Source organism: Dermacentor silvarum, chromosome 1 (genome assembly GCF_013339745.2).
Source record: "Dermacentor silvarum isolate Dsil-2018 chromosome 1, BIME_Dsil_1.4, whole genome shotgun sequence".
Lineage (NCBI taxonomy): Eukaryota > Metazoa > Arthropoda > Arachnida > Ixodida > Ixodidae > Dermacentor > Dermacentor silvarum.
In genome coordinates this window covers 218,678,572-218,693,715 of record NC_051154.1, presented here as the reverse complement: position 1 = coordinate 218,693,715, position 15,144 = coordinate 218,678,572, and the positions used below count along the sequence as shown (strand labels likewise).

The following is a 15,144-nucleotide window of genomic DNA, read 5'->3' as shown; positions in this document are numbered from 1 at the left end:
CCTCTTTACCTACGCGACGCGCGATATTCATTCAAATGGCGCTAACAGACTGGACGTTTCGGTAACAGATTCGAATATTCGCACAATCGTGCTAGAAACGTTTGCAAAATGGAATAGCCTTTACAAATGGCAAACTCACACTTTATACATCTAAGCGTATGCTGTCCAAGCTATATGATTGATTAAAAGTTTGACTTCTCACTTTACACCCTTCATTATATCGATTTAGCACTCATTTTACTCAAAAGACCCTATTGTAAGGGTGTGTGCGAAAAAAAAAATCAAAAGAAGTTGAAAATTAACATACTCAGGAAAAAATTAAAACCCTATACGAAAGGTGTTCGCACGTTCACTGCCGTTGAAAACTTTCCTTGCAGCTATAGGAATGCTAGGTTTCAAGCGCAACGAACGCATTTTCTTCGATGCAAGATGCGACCTTGTGCAAGGTTTCTCACGAAAGCAAGTAGTTTCTGAACAATTTATACGTACACATATCAATATTTGATTGAAAAGGGGGAACGTGGCTCCTGTGTGGCGCAGTGGTTAGGGTGTCTGGTTTCCAAGCGAAGTTCCTGGGTTCGAATCCACCTGCATGCATTTCTTTCGTAATCGACCTAAGGATGAATTGTTTGTCCTTTGATGTCGTTTGCGTAGTAATGCTAATAAACAACTCGTAAACAGTGGAATGTATAACGAGCTGAGGGCGACATTTTTCTTTCATTTCGCTTCTACTTCAGCCAAACACCATTCCTTAAGGGTGTCAAGTAAGGGTGCTTGTATTTAACACCCTAAGGGTGCTCGTCTGGTGACAAATTGATTTACACCGATGGGGTGTGTTAAAATGTTTAGTGTGCACTGATCACTTCAGTTGTGAAACACCATTGTGAAAAGCATACTCACGCTACATAGCAACTCACGCAAGCTAGCTCCCAGTAAACAGGGGAAAAAAAGTGTTTAAGGTTACGCACAATAAAAAAAGAGTACCGAATAAAAGTATAATTAATGCTCCTGTAAGTAATGCCTCATTTACTTTGCAGCTTCAAAATAATTACTGTGTCGCCTATATATATATATATATATATATATATTTATACACTGGCACACATAATAGTAGGGGAGGACATTCCCTTTTTTATTTTTTACTTCAGTGCTGCGTAATGTGCAGTTCTATCGTGACGAAAATTCCTATGAGAACCGTTAGACCAGCTCACATAGTGACCTATTTTTTAAGTAAAGCTAGGAGGCAGCTGAAAAATTTTAATAAAACAGGTTCACAAGAACGCTTGTTTTGAACGAAAAAAAAGGTACCAAGTGTTGAACTAGTGAGCTAGAGCGCGTGCTTGTCACCCACGACACTTCACATCCTCAGTAGACTTCTTCAGTCGTTGATGTCGGCGGCCACGCTGCTGGGTTCGCCGACGCTGTCGTCGGACATGAATGTCTCGTGGAGTCGCGTGGACGAGGGACGCTTGCGTCGCAGCGGTGACAGAGGAGCAATGGTGACCTGGATCTCGGGCCGCGCCTTGGCCAGGTACTGACGTAGGATCGATTGGCTCATCTTGTCCGCCGGGGTGGAGTCCACATGCGTCAGCACGTCCCCGGGAAACAGGTTCTGGCCCACGGTCTGTACACGCACGTCCTTGGCGTGCTGCGAACGCCGCCAAATGCGCGCTCGCCATTTTTTATGCATCGAAGTGTTGTCTTGCGTTCTCACAAACGGTGCATGGAGCGAGACTGTCAGTTAAGCTCGGAACAGCGCCACGCTCATCGCATACTAAATCGTAGGATACTCCAAAATTTAAGATGCCAGGCGGGCTTGTGCGTCAGTGTACCAGTGCGGTCGTTGCGCAAGAGTATGCTGCTCCTCCAGATTTTGTGGTAATCTTTTTCCCTACAGTGCGACACTGAAGTGGAAGCTGTAGAGCCGGCGCAATGGGTACCGCGACTGCGCTCCAGACTGAGCAGACGATCATGTGACACGGAGAAATGGAACATCTCCACCTGGAACTCATGGGTTGGATGTCGCCAGCTGTATATGATTCCATTCCAGTGCGATATTTTGAAATCTGGTAAAAGAAGAGCCTTGCTCCATGGAGCACTGAGATCTGGGAGCAGTGTTGAGTTGGCTTTCAGTGCACGTAGCCGTGTCTCGGGGAGTGATAAATGCAATGCGGTAAAGAAGGCCGTGTTATGACATATAAGGGAACAATGGAAAAAGCTTACGCACAGGACACACAAGACTGTACAAATGAGCTCACGTGCTCCCCATGTTGCGGACTTTGCTCGAAAGGTAATTTCGCGACAAGGTTAACGTGGGGAGGGGAGAATAGAAAGGGGGGGGGGGGGGGGCTCGTTGGATTCCTGCACAGGTATGTTACGTTATCGACGGATCGCCGATTACAACTAACGCAATAATTGGTCGAACTCATCGCTCTTTCTCTTTTCCTTATTTATCAGTGGATCCGCAGGAACTAGCATACTTACCCATGACTGTCCATTTTATCATCCACTAACATGAACATCCATAGGTGTTGTTCATTCCTTGCTCTCAAACGTTTGACTAAGAGCTATATGAAAAATTTAATACCTGCAATTCACATGCATTTTCCGCAAAAAGTAGGCACATAATTTCACAGTTGGTTTCACTGCACTCTGGGCTGTGTAGCCATACGACTGCAGTTGGACGACTCGCGCAGTATCGCGTAGCAACTAGCGAGGGACACTGGTGGTTTCAAGGCCCTCGACAAGCTTATAGTACTCTGACACTAGAAGTTGCACGCGTCAGGCACCTCAACACGCCTTTAACACAATGGTCTGGAGGACGCTGGTCTCGAGCACAGCATTCTGGCAGTGGCAGCGGAGAGGCCTGCACGCTGTCTATACTTGCTACAAACTTCTTGCCAGACGCTGCCTAATCAAGTGTTTCGAAACCACAACAACTGCACAGGAAGACTTACAAGAGATCGCTCGTTTGCGTCAACAGCCACATAAGTGCCGCTGCGACGGAAGCGCCGAGGAGGCCAAGGCATAAAAAAATTTATGCGTGAGTGCGAAATGACCCATTGAGCGAAATGCAGCTCCACTAACGTGAAACCTGGGGAGGTGCGAAGCATGCAGTGATGCACCGCTAATGGGCTCATACTGCCTTAAGCAATGGCTCATAACCCCGTAAACGCGGTCTCCTCATTACGACGACAGAAGAGAAGTGAACTTCTACGCTGGTATGATGAGCGGCAACGCAGCCAGCTGTGGAAGACGACGACGCCGACGAACGCGGGATCAGTTGCACGAGCGCGTGCCGAGCGCGATCACGAGCCGCTTGCTTTACCGTGACGACGACGACAGGAGACGCCGACATTACCGTGACGACGACAGGAGACGCAGACAGCCCGAGCGCGTGATTGCGCCTCCCACCGCGTGATTGCGTGTAACTTACCGTTAACGACGACGACAGGAGACGCTGCCGTAACTTGCACTGGAGGCGCAATGCTGAAGAGACAGCGGAGCTGATGGGCACCTAGCTATTCCTGGCTTTTGGGCTAGGCTAAGCACTACCAAGTCAACCCCAGCATTTTCCGGAATTTATTGATTATTGATCGATTATCGATTAGTTATTGATTGGCTATTGATTGGCTATCGCAAGGTATTGGCCACGTATTTGGGCTAGGCTAAGCACCACGAAGTCATCCCCAGCATTTCCAGGAATTTTTTAATTAGCTATTGATTGGCTATCGATTGGTTATTGATGACTGACCAAGCTTAAGTAGTCCCAACCATGCTTAGCTATACGTAGCTGAGCTCAGCTTCGCTAGTTCACAGAGGTATGTGCATTGCGCTTGGAAACTTTCTCCACTACCGCCAGGATCGGACCCCATTTTTAGATTCAGTGGACACATTACGCCCGGCTAAACAGCTCTGCTGTTAAAAGGCGTCTCTACAAGCTTGCAGTCATTCTGGCTGTGGCAGCGGAGAGGCCATGCACGCTGTCTAAACGTGCTACGAACTTCTTGCAGGTTGGTTGTTTGTATCGGCTCTTTTAGGTTACAAAACACTCATATTGACCTACTCCGCCGCTGCTGCTGCCACGCTTTTTTGGTGTTATTTATGTTCGAAGTGCTCTTACATGTTGTCATTGCCCTCTCGAGATTTTACTGTGTACAGATAGTTGGGCTCTTAAATTGCAATGAACTCGGCGATACAACGTGTACGAAATGCATGGAAGACATGTCAACTTATTCTCGGCACATGACGTGATGTGCATGTTCAGGCCTTTTCCCTTTGGGCTCTTGCTCTGGAGTCTCAGAGAAATCTTTCAAGTCGAAAGGTGAAGATTACAAGAAATCTTCGAATTACACACAGTGCCGAAAGGCCGTGTCAAATGCGCCATGTCTCAAGGGTGCTGATACTTCTGTCGCTGCTCTGTTTCTCGAGATGAATAGACAGCTTGACGAGCTGCTACCTCTGAAAAAGATGGTTCACGACCTGGAAGCATCGGTCAAACTCATGTCTGACAAATACGCCGTCGTCCTTGCTGACGTAGTCAGGCATGATGGCGAGATTAAATGTCTTACCGACAAGGTTTCAAAGCTCGAAAAAACAGGTGGCTCAGTCGCCGAACTGCAGCGCATTGCTTCTTCTGTAAATGATCTCGAGTATCAGAGCAGAAAGTTGAACCTCGAGGTTCATGGCGTTAAGCATGTTCAAGACAAATGCCTGCCCACGGAAATGAATGCTATCGCTATCGCTTTCAAGCTCAATCTAGACATGCTGAATGATCCGTCGATATCTGCAATCCACAGGCTGCCATCTAGGGCGGATAACATTCCTGTTATCATTGTACGTTTTGCAAACCAGATGGTACGAGATAAGTGGTTAGATAAGTGGTTATTTCCGACAGTTCAATCTGGCCTATATGTGATGGAAAACTTGACAAGACATAAGAGGTTTCTGTTTAAGAAGGCTAAGGAATGGCCGAAAGCAAATGATTTTTGTTTTGTCTGGCACCGCGGTGGAAAGATCCTTATTAGGAAGGAAGAAGGTAATATTGCTCATGTGGTAAAGAATACAGCTGACCTTAACAGTCTGAAATGATGAATCAACCTGCCTGTCGTCAGTTCATCATGTCTAGAGCAGATTGGGTATCTCCCACAGAGTTTCTTAATTACATCGGTTCTAACTGAGTCTATCCACTAAATCTTTTCATTTAAACTGTCAGTCTGTTCGAAGCGAACATAATGAGCTAGATATGTTCGTTAGCAGCCTGAATTTTCAATTTGACTTCATTATGTTATCTGAGGCATAGTACAACTATGGTTCACTTGTTTGGGATCTACCTGACTATCAATGTTTCAATCAATTCAGGACCACCTCTCGCGGTGGTGGTGTTAGCTTACTCGTTCGCGACACATCGTTGACCACATCGAAGAATTCTCATGCGTCACCGATGATTATGAGTTTCTATTCTTTCTGTGTGACAGAAACGTTTACTCAGCATTTTATTGGCCACCGAGTGCGAATATCCCGCGCTTCTTCTGTTTCCTCGAAAACTTTTTATGTATGTTTCCATGTGTAAGTATGACGTCATCTGGGGTGGTGACCTTAACATTGATATGTTAACTGACTCGGGCATTTCATATCTTGCTTCAGTCGCATGGATGCTCAAGTGTTATTTCCGTGCCAAAGCGAGTAACCTATGGGCACCGTTCACTGTTCAGATGGCGCTACGACATTTCATGTTTCGCCCCAGTATTGCCGACGCCGGCCGCTAGAGAGGCGATGAAAATGATACGCCATTCCGAACGACAACGGCTTCCTTATCGTCGCTCGTTTGAGAGGTATGCCCTCCGCTTTGACGATATCAAGCTCACAATTGTTCCCGCTGCTCACATCGATTGCGAACGCGTGCTATCATACGCAGAGCATGCGCACTTTGATATTTTCATAGCTCGGACAGTCTTCTTTCGTGATAAGCGATCGAAAGTATAACGGCGAATGTATACAGCGTCTCTCCAGTTTTGCTGGTTTTGATACTGGCCGTCCCAAACCTTCACTTGTAGTGGCGAATAGATCGCGCGCAAACTGCAATGCACGGTGCCTATGCCGCGTCCACTCGCCTAGATCTATTTATAACTAATGTTTCTACGCTCATCATAAAGGCCGGCGTTTTTTCGCGCAACCTGAGCGACATGCTCATTTTTCTGTCTTAAACGATTCACCAAAAAAAAAAAACAGCGTCTTTCCCCCAGCCCACTGATTACACCAAATCGCCTAGAATCTTTTCGCACTCGGATCCAATTACACAACTGGAGCGATGTATATGCCACACAGTGTGGCCAAATCAGCGTATGAGGAATTTCTGCGGATTTTCAGCACTTGTTACCGAAAAAAAATAACTTTCCTCTGCGAACGAAACGCAAGCGATCTTCGCATATTCGCAAACCATGGGTTCGCAAAATACTGCTCAAGAACATGCTCTTTAATAAGTTTGTTAAGTCGCGTAATATAACAGATTTGCACATATTTAAGCGCTACCGTAATACGCTAACAAATGAGCTTCGGAAAGCTAGAACCTCTTATGAATATCAATACTTCATGTCTTGTCAAAATGATAGTCGCAAAACTTGGAAAAAGCTAAACAATGTGCTAAATCGAGCGTCCCCCTCACATACAAGCATTGATATTTTTAAAGACGGCATTAGTATTCCGAACGAAGTACTACCCGATTGTTTCAATAATTATGTTATCAGTGCAGCTGGCATATGTGTAGATGGAAATGCCGACCGCTATGTTTAGGTCAGATGCCTCGATAGTACTTCCTTATATCCCACTATTGAATCTAGTTAATCCACTTATTTTCCCAGTTGCGTAATACTACATCGTGTGACATTAACGGCATACAGATTACACCTGTAAAACACGTCTTAGACATCATCGCGCCTGTTTTAGTATACCTTACAACCCCTGTCTGGTATCTGAGGTATTTCCTGCAAACATGCAGATCGCTAAAGTACTTTCACTGTATAAAAATGGTAATAAAACTGAAATATCGAATAACAGACCTATTTCTATACTTCCAACATTTTCAAAAGGACTTGCGAAAATAATATTTCGGCGTATCTCAGATTTCTTAGAAAAATACAGCCTGCTAATTGACTGTCAGTATGCTTTCCGAAGAGGAAGATGAACCCAGCTTGCCTTACTAGAGCAAAAGGAATTGATATTGAGAAACAAGTACAGCAGCTCACGCTCAGGATTCAAATTGACTTCAGTAAAGAGTTTGACTCTATTAATCATGAACTTTTATTGAAGAAGCTAAAGTACTACGGTATTCGTGTATTACTTTAGATATAGTCAAATCTTGTTTAAAGCAGCGGAGTCAACTTGTTGAAATTAAAGGCATCTGTTCCCAGATCAAGCAAGTAAAACTTGGAGTGCCCCAAGGGAGCATACTGGGCCCCCTTTTTTCAATGCCTATGTAAACGACCTTGTTCTTGCGGATAGTGAACCGAAATATATAATCTACGCACATAACACAACCGTGCTTCTTTCGTCGAACAATATTGCAAGCTTAATTTCAACCGCAAATTCTGTTCTTACTAAAATACATAGATGGTCACAGGACAAATAATGCCTTAAAATTTAACACTGACAAAACCAAAGCTATTTTATTACACGCCAAGAATAAATGCGTGAACTTAAAGACCGACATTTTTGTAGGCTCTTCAAGAATTGATCTTGTCCGGTCTGGGAAAACGCTAGGTGTGTTTTTTGATAGCCATATGTCATGGACTAATCACATAGACTTCCTTGCAGGAAACTTTGAGCAAGTAGCTGGAATACTGTTCAGTTTAAAACCGCTACCACGTGAAGTCAAACTTCTCTTATATAATGCTCTTTTCCTGAGTCACATACACGACTGCTGTCTGGTGTGCAGTACGACGTCTGCTACCAACATAAACCGATTGTTCCTGCTTAAACAAAAGGTAATTCGTACTATTTTTAATGCTCCAGCAGATGCGCATACTGCACCTCTCTTCAAACAACTGCAATTACTCACGCTGCACTCCCTGTTAGACTTCATAAGACTCACGCTGCACTCCTCGTTAGCCTATCGTAAAGACAAGAAACAAAACCAGTCATACAATACGTCCTTAAAGCAGTTAATTGGAAATAGAACAGAATACAGCACATGGTCACGGCATGTGCCACGTCCTCGCACTAACTATGCTTTTCAAATGTTACATCATCGCTTACAACGCTTGTTAAACACACTCATGCGCAATAACATCGATCTCACTTATTGTCCTATTTCGCGTTTGCATAGGTTTTTCAGTGATATTTGAACATGATCAATTTTTTTTCACTGCAGCATGCTTTTGCTGCTCAGTGTAAAACGGCGATTTGCGTGAATTTTTTGGTTTGTAGTGTTTTTTATATTGCATTTTCTTGCTGGCACAAGTTTAAGCCAACATTGTACTGCATTGTAATGTATTGTTTGTGTTGTCGTTCCTAAATTAGTGCCTGTGCCTGCCGCGGCTGCTCTCAGACGGGGTTTTAAGGCCCGTCAAGTTGCTGTGTGCAACTTTTTCCTTAAATCCCCCATAAATTGCATGTTTATGGAAAATAAAGGCAAATTCAAATTCATTGCCTTTACCACAGGACGTCGCACGCCTTGCCATTAAAATTGTTTGCTATGACGGGAAGGTGCCCTGCGCCTTTACAGACTTCGGTGCTCTCGTCACGAAGCTGTTAATTTTGCCGTCTGCATTTTGATCAGAGGAGTTCGTAAAATTGTTACTTCTAGAAAAGACGGCAATCCAGTAGCGCCAGGACTTGGAATACTCACAGATATGCTTCATTAGAAAGGCTCAGTAAATCCCCAAGCCAAACTTCATGCACCAGGTGCGACGAGAGAGGCCACTGGCCCAGCAACCTGCCCTAAAGTCACATACGCACAAACCTATCCTCGAACTGGCGAGTGATGGAACGTTTCTCTGTCCGTAGAAATACTCCAAACTGGAGACATGATATAAATGATTTTTTTTTCGAATGTCTGCCAGTATATTCACCTTAACAACAGGTCGTACTTCATCTTTTTGTATTTCTCAAAACTCAAGAAAAATGGAGATGTTATTCACTTTTTGCCGCTCCTAATGACCAAAAATGCTGAGGAGGTGCGTAGTTAATGTGACCATACGTAGAATCCTGCACATTTCCTTTAATTCCCCCACTACTACAACACAGAGCACCCCGCCATGTTCGCTTCTAGTTAAATTAAAATTCTTAAATTTGGAATTCTTGCGATGACACAATGTGTAGCGGAATGCTTGAATGATTGAACTTAATCAGTGACCAGTCGAAAAGGTAGCATAACTTTGCTGGAATCAAACCAGCGAGCCCTGAAATTTGTGAAAAACTAGAATTTTCACTGAAAAATAAAGCTTATGAATAAAGTGATCTACCTTGATACCATAAGAGACCAACAAATTATTTTTTATATCTGACTACATTATATATATTAATATATATATATTTATTATGAATTTCTAATGAAATGTGAGTAGGAAATGGCGATGAGCTGGACAGTTCTTGAAAAACTTCCTTGAAGTCGTGAAGCAGACATCTACCGCACCCGTCCGGCAAAACATGTTTGCTTTCAGGGTCCTGTTCCTGACATCACGCATTGCATTTCTTCTCTGGCACATCTAACAATCGTTGGACTTGACACTCGATCATACCTCTCGATCATGACTCCCGAGAGGATGGGACCTGAGTATACGTTTACAATTCGCAGCAGGCACACGTACTATTGCCCCGTACATACGGTATATCCCAGTCAAAAAATCTGTCAGAGCTATCTTGTTGGACATGTAAAGTTCTTAAAGGTCAGTCAGGAGTTTCTACCGGCACTCTCCCAATACCATCAAGATCCTTAACCGCCATTCAAGAATTTCTGCTGGCACCTTCCTAACACCACTAGGACTCTTGACGGTCGTTCAAGAATCTCTACAGGCACGTTGCCATCACTATTAGGACTCTTAACAGTTAATAAAGAAGTTCTACGGGCGGCTTTCGAACACCATAAGGATAAGAGTATCAACCAACTTTATGAATTTGTTTGGAGCTGACTTTGTTCCGCAATCCGTCGCCTGCACAATAGATTATATGCTCTAAAACAGGCATCCAGACATATATGTTTGTGATTCATACTTAAAGGTCATGCAAAAGGGCGCAAAAAAAACTTAACATTACGCTGACAATACGATGGAACGTGCTGTAGTACGATGTGAGGTCTACTTCCGCCTGTTTTCTTCCGCCAGACTGAACACTTCGCTTCTTCGGCGACACTTAATCACACCCCCAGGGGTGCAGACACGCATATAGATATAAGAATATATATGACATCCAGCCAACCTAACGGACGGCCATCAGGCCATCTGAAGTGGAACGCATACATGTGATATTCTGGACATTGTCAAATTCCGCCATATGGTCGAATGCGCTATCTTGTCAACTCTGACTGGCTCATGCGGCTTCCACGACCTCTGATTGGCTCAAAACGCCGCCATTACAATATTCGGCAATATGGTGGGATTTGAGAGTGGTCAGAATAGCACCTCTCTAGACTGATACGCGCGCACGCTGTGGGCACCTCGTGCCAACACCTCGTAGATATAACTTACAGCCTGCTCGTTTTCCACGTGACGTCACGCACGTCACTTTTCGTTGCCCGGCAGTAAACGAGGGGACACGGCGCCGTAACACGTCTATTTGAGATCATGGCGTATCCTGCCTGTGCTACTTCGGTGTGTGCTGCGGGCAGTCGACGTTGGGGTCACTGTGTGGGTGTATGTGATACTGCGCTGTGAAACGTGAAGGAGGCAACTAGCCATGCCGTTGAAGTGTGGTGTGCCAGACTGCCGCGCAACCCAACCCAACGAACCTCAGGTACCAGTGTTCTCCTTCCCTAAGGAAGGAAGCCGCCGTCATAAGTGGTTACGGGAAATACCGCGGAAGAGACCAACTCTACAAAGGTAGCTGAAGTTAGGAAAATGCAAAGCCCCATTTATTTTAAGAAATCGTTCTGCTGTGCGCGAACCACTCCCTTGTCAGCCTTTCTTAACAGCGTTTCTCTCGGCAGTAAGGTCATTGCCTTACTGCAGCGTTCTAAAAAACACTACCGAGAACTGCATAGTTTTGTCTGGCGTGAAAATCGATATTACGGCTAGAAAGTTATGTATAGTTGTTTGAGTTGAGCATAATGTATTTTCTCGTGGAAGAACGAACGCTAGGCTCTCATGAGGGTGAATAAACAACAGACTCCAAAAGTGCTGTAGACGTCACCTTAGTTTTTCGTGGGTCCACGACGTAAAAGGCACATATTGCTATTTCGCTGCAGCGTAATATACAAAAAGAAAATAAGCGTTCGTAATTAGCTCTAACTCATATCGTGCTATGTTTGGAAGCCGTGCTTCCATACATAGTGGTGATAAAACGCCAGATTAATAATTTCATGTTTTTGGCGGGTATGCATGCGCTCGCCATTTCGATAAATTTACCCGGCACGACCCCCACGAGTCATTTCTTGCTGCAAGGCAGTGACCTTTTAAGTAATAAATAAGAAACCCGCCTTTAACTGTCGGCGACCAACAACGAGAACTAAGGCTTTTCATATTCCTTTTCACTTGTTAGTGTTATTGCGCTACGCGATACTCGTATCCACGATTAGTTCCATTTACAGCTAGTCATGTTAAATTTATAGCGAGTATTAGTGTATAGTTTGTACAACGGAGCCCTCCGCCAAGGGAACGCCGTGATTGGTAACTATGTACGTATAGAGAAGAAAAGGAACAGCAGGCAAAACGGTCATGATCACTCGCGGCTCAAAGAACAGTACCGCCGCGCAATATTGCCAGCCGCGAGAAGAACCGGACTACGGTGGTGTCGTCACCATCGGAGCCAGTCTAGAAAGTGTTTCCTGGGCGCGCTTTCGGTAGTTTGTGTTCAAATGTGACAAGTAGTCGTAATCTTCGGGGTCCATGCTGTGAATTCCGTGCAGATACAGTATTAGTGCAAGGGCGCGTTAGAATGATGAGAGGGGCAGCCTTTTTTATAGTAAGGTTGGGCGCGATGAAGCGCCTCAGTCGTAAACCTTGGCCAGCCGCGAGTAGTCTATGTGCGAGTGGGCTATGTGCCAGAAGCCCTTGGCACGAAGTTAAATGACTGAAGCTGAAAACGTGCATTGCTAGAGACCAAGGGGAATATGCATACGCGGGAAAGTGTTAAAATGAGCGATCCCGTGTCTGGCAGTGCTTTAATTCTGGAGCCCAGTACACGTACCTGTACAATATGCAGACGGCTGAAAGCCTTTTGCTGCTGGTCCCAGGTTTTCGCCTCGAATGTTGTGAAACCATACCACGCCCCTTTGCGGCATCCAGCTCGCACTAGAGACAGGGTTAGCGTCTGTCGGCCACATGACTGAAGGATGTTGTTCATGTCCTGCCTGCAAATACAGAATTTAAAAAAGAAGAGCTGTCCTTGTACAGGACGCCTCAAAAGTTCCTAAACAGATGTAGGTTCTTCGCCATTGTCAGAAATAATCTTTTTTTTTGCACTCATTGTGATGGTTTCTACGCGAAAACTCCAGTGAACTTTTTTGCTATATATGGTTTCGTATACACAGTGGCATCTGTGAGCCGGTGGCCCGAATAAACTTTCGGTCTCGTGTATTTGCAGTCGGACTGTCCTGGAAGAAAATGTGTTTTCTCGTGCGTTCAATGTACGTTACGTGCCTTTTCATTTTCAAATAAAAGAAACAATCATCATTCCAAAAGCACATGTGTTGATAAAATTCTGATTAGCTATAACGAAAAAGTGCTGGAAATATTCCGACTTTAGTAGTGACGCGCTACTGCGACTGTCATTTGTCTGACTTCCCCGCTAATTTCAGTGGGCAGAACCGCTAGCCTTCCATGGCTTCCTTTTGTAAGCAGCGAAAGGCTCTAGCTGTGCATTATGGTTTCATCAGCCTGAGAAAACAATGCACGGCCACCATTCATGCAACGTGTAACGCCGCTATCGGAAAGTTCTCTCTTTTTTTCTTTTTTAGGTATGAAAGTTGGTAACACTGAGGCATACTGAAACAATGGAACGTTCGTGCGTCACTATCCACAGGGTCCAACCAAGACTAGAAAATTACTTATTCATGCGGTGGCGGGAAGAAAATTAAGCGCTTAGCAGGGAACCAGGGCATGAAGAATTCGATTTGTCATTGTGAGTGCAATATGCTCAATTAAACGCAGAAACTCATTTATGCAAGACCCGTGATGTTTAGGACACCATGTGTGTTAAGTCCATCACTGCAGTTTAGTCCATGTACGTACGTCCACACCTTCATGGTTGTCATTTAGGAAGGCTTTTTTTGCGGAATGCACTTTGGCAGATTAAAATACTAAAGTCACTTCCCCTCTCCCCCCTGCTGTACTGTACGGTCATCATCATCATTATCATTTTTTTTACCCTTAAGGATCCCATAAGGATCTCTTATGTAATAAATACCATTAACAGGGCATTACATAAGGGGGGGGGGCAGTATTCAAATACATATAATGGAGCGAATGCTATCCAACAAAAAAACCAACGACGTTACAACAAGTACAGAGTGCACAAGAAAAAACAAGATTTTTGTCATTATCGTTCACCTATAATGAAGTACGGTAATGAGTAGTGGAAAACACAAGGGCCTAGGTATCGGTAAGAGCTAGCATGTAATAAAGCCGTAGAATTAGGGAATACTGAAAGATCGGATTAGTTTTTGTGCGTGAAACCACCATGAATTTGCACTTTGAGGTATTAGGCTCCATCAACCAGCGCGAGCACCACGTTTCGATTAGGTTTAACTCATGTTGTAGTAATGATTGATCACTACTGTTTGCGATTCGACGATATACAACGCAATCATCCGCACAGAGGCGAATAGATGACGTTATTTCAGATGGCTAGTCATTTATGAAGATAAGAAGAGAAGCGGGCCAAGGAACGGGTCCCTGAGAGACGCCGGATACTACTTGTGCTGCTCTTGAAAGCTTACCGCCTATGACTATGAACTGAGATCGTGTTGTTAGAAAGCTTTTGATCCATGACAGGGTAAGCGGGTCAAGATTAAGACAACTGAGTTTGGCCATGAGAAGACGATGAGCTACGCGATCAAATGCCTTTGAAAAATCAAAGTAAATAACATCGGTCTCAAAAGAGGAATCCAAGTTCAAGTTAAGGTCTGTACTGAATTCGAATAATTGCGTTTCACATGATAACCCGGGGCGAAAGCCGTGCTGCTTGCGGAAAAAGAAAGAATTATTATCGAGATGACTGGCGACGTCATATGATGTGTTCTATTAGTTTGCATGCAACGCACGTCAGCGATATAGGCAGATAATTTGACGGCTCTGAGCGGTTGCCTTTTTTGAAAACCGGGATTACTTTCGCAGTCTTCCAGTCGTGCGGAATTTCCCCTTCTAAAAGGTACTGCGCAAAAATTATCTGCAAGATGCGACTCGACACGTCCTTAGAACTTTTAAGAAACTTTGCAGGACTGCTTTCAGATCCTGGAGCACTCAAAATTTTTAATTTGTTAAGGAGGCACAAAATGCATTCAGCTGTGATGACGACCGGTGGCATTACATCAAAATTTGGTCCAGGCAGCGCCGGTACATCATGAACAGGCTTGTAGGTGAAAACAGACGAGAAATATGAATTCATGAAATTAGCCCGTTTATCAAGTGGAACGTCAGAGCCATCTGGATATACAAGCGCAATGTTATGGGACTGATTCTTTGGTATTAAAATGCTGCAAATTTGGGAGGGGGGGGGGTGAACACTAATGGTATTTTTTAGATCCTCATGATTGAATTTGCGTTTCGAGTGCCTCAAAAGACCGGCATACTTACGCAGGAAATCTCAGTATTTCTTCCATTTAGATGCTGAGAGACACGATAAAATCTTTTTTTTTTTCTTGCGTGATAGTTATTTTAGCGAGTTGGAATACCACGGCTTGCCTGCATCGCCTCTAATGCTTGTCAGAGGGACGTGTTTATCAATTAGATTTTGAATTTGCTGTTTGAACAGCAACCAGTTATTATTGCCTGA

At 44.3% G+C, this 15,144-nt stretch overlaps 1 protein-coding gene across 1 annotated transcript in view; it reads right to left on the bottom strand.

Annotated features, from left to right (window-relative positions):
* The window catches only part of LOC119451477 (cholesterol 7-desaturase nvd-like), a 66,424-nt gene that overhangs the window by 37,847 nt on the left and 13,433 nt on the right, over window positions 1-15,144 (bottom strand). The window contains exon 5 of the mRNA XM_049659979.1: window positions 12,340-12,502. Within this exon, the coding sequence (XP_049515936.1) occupies window positions 12,340-12,502 (163 nt within the window). The remainder of the gene's footprint in view (window positions 1-12,339; window positions 12,503-15,144) is intronic.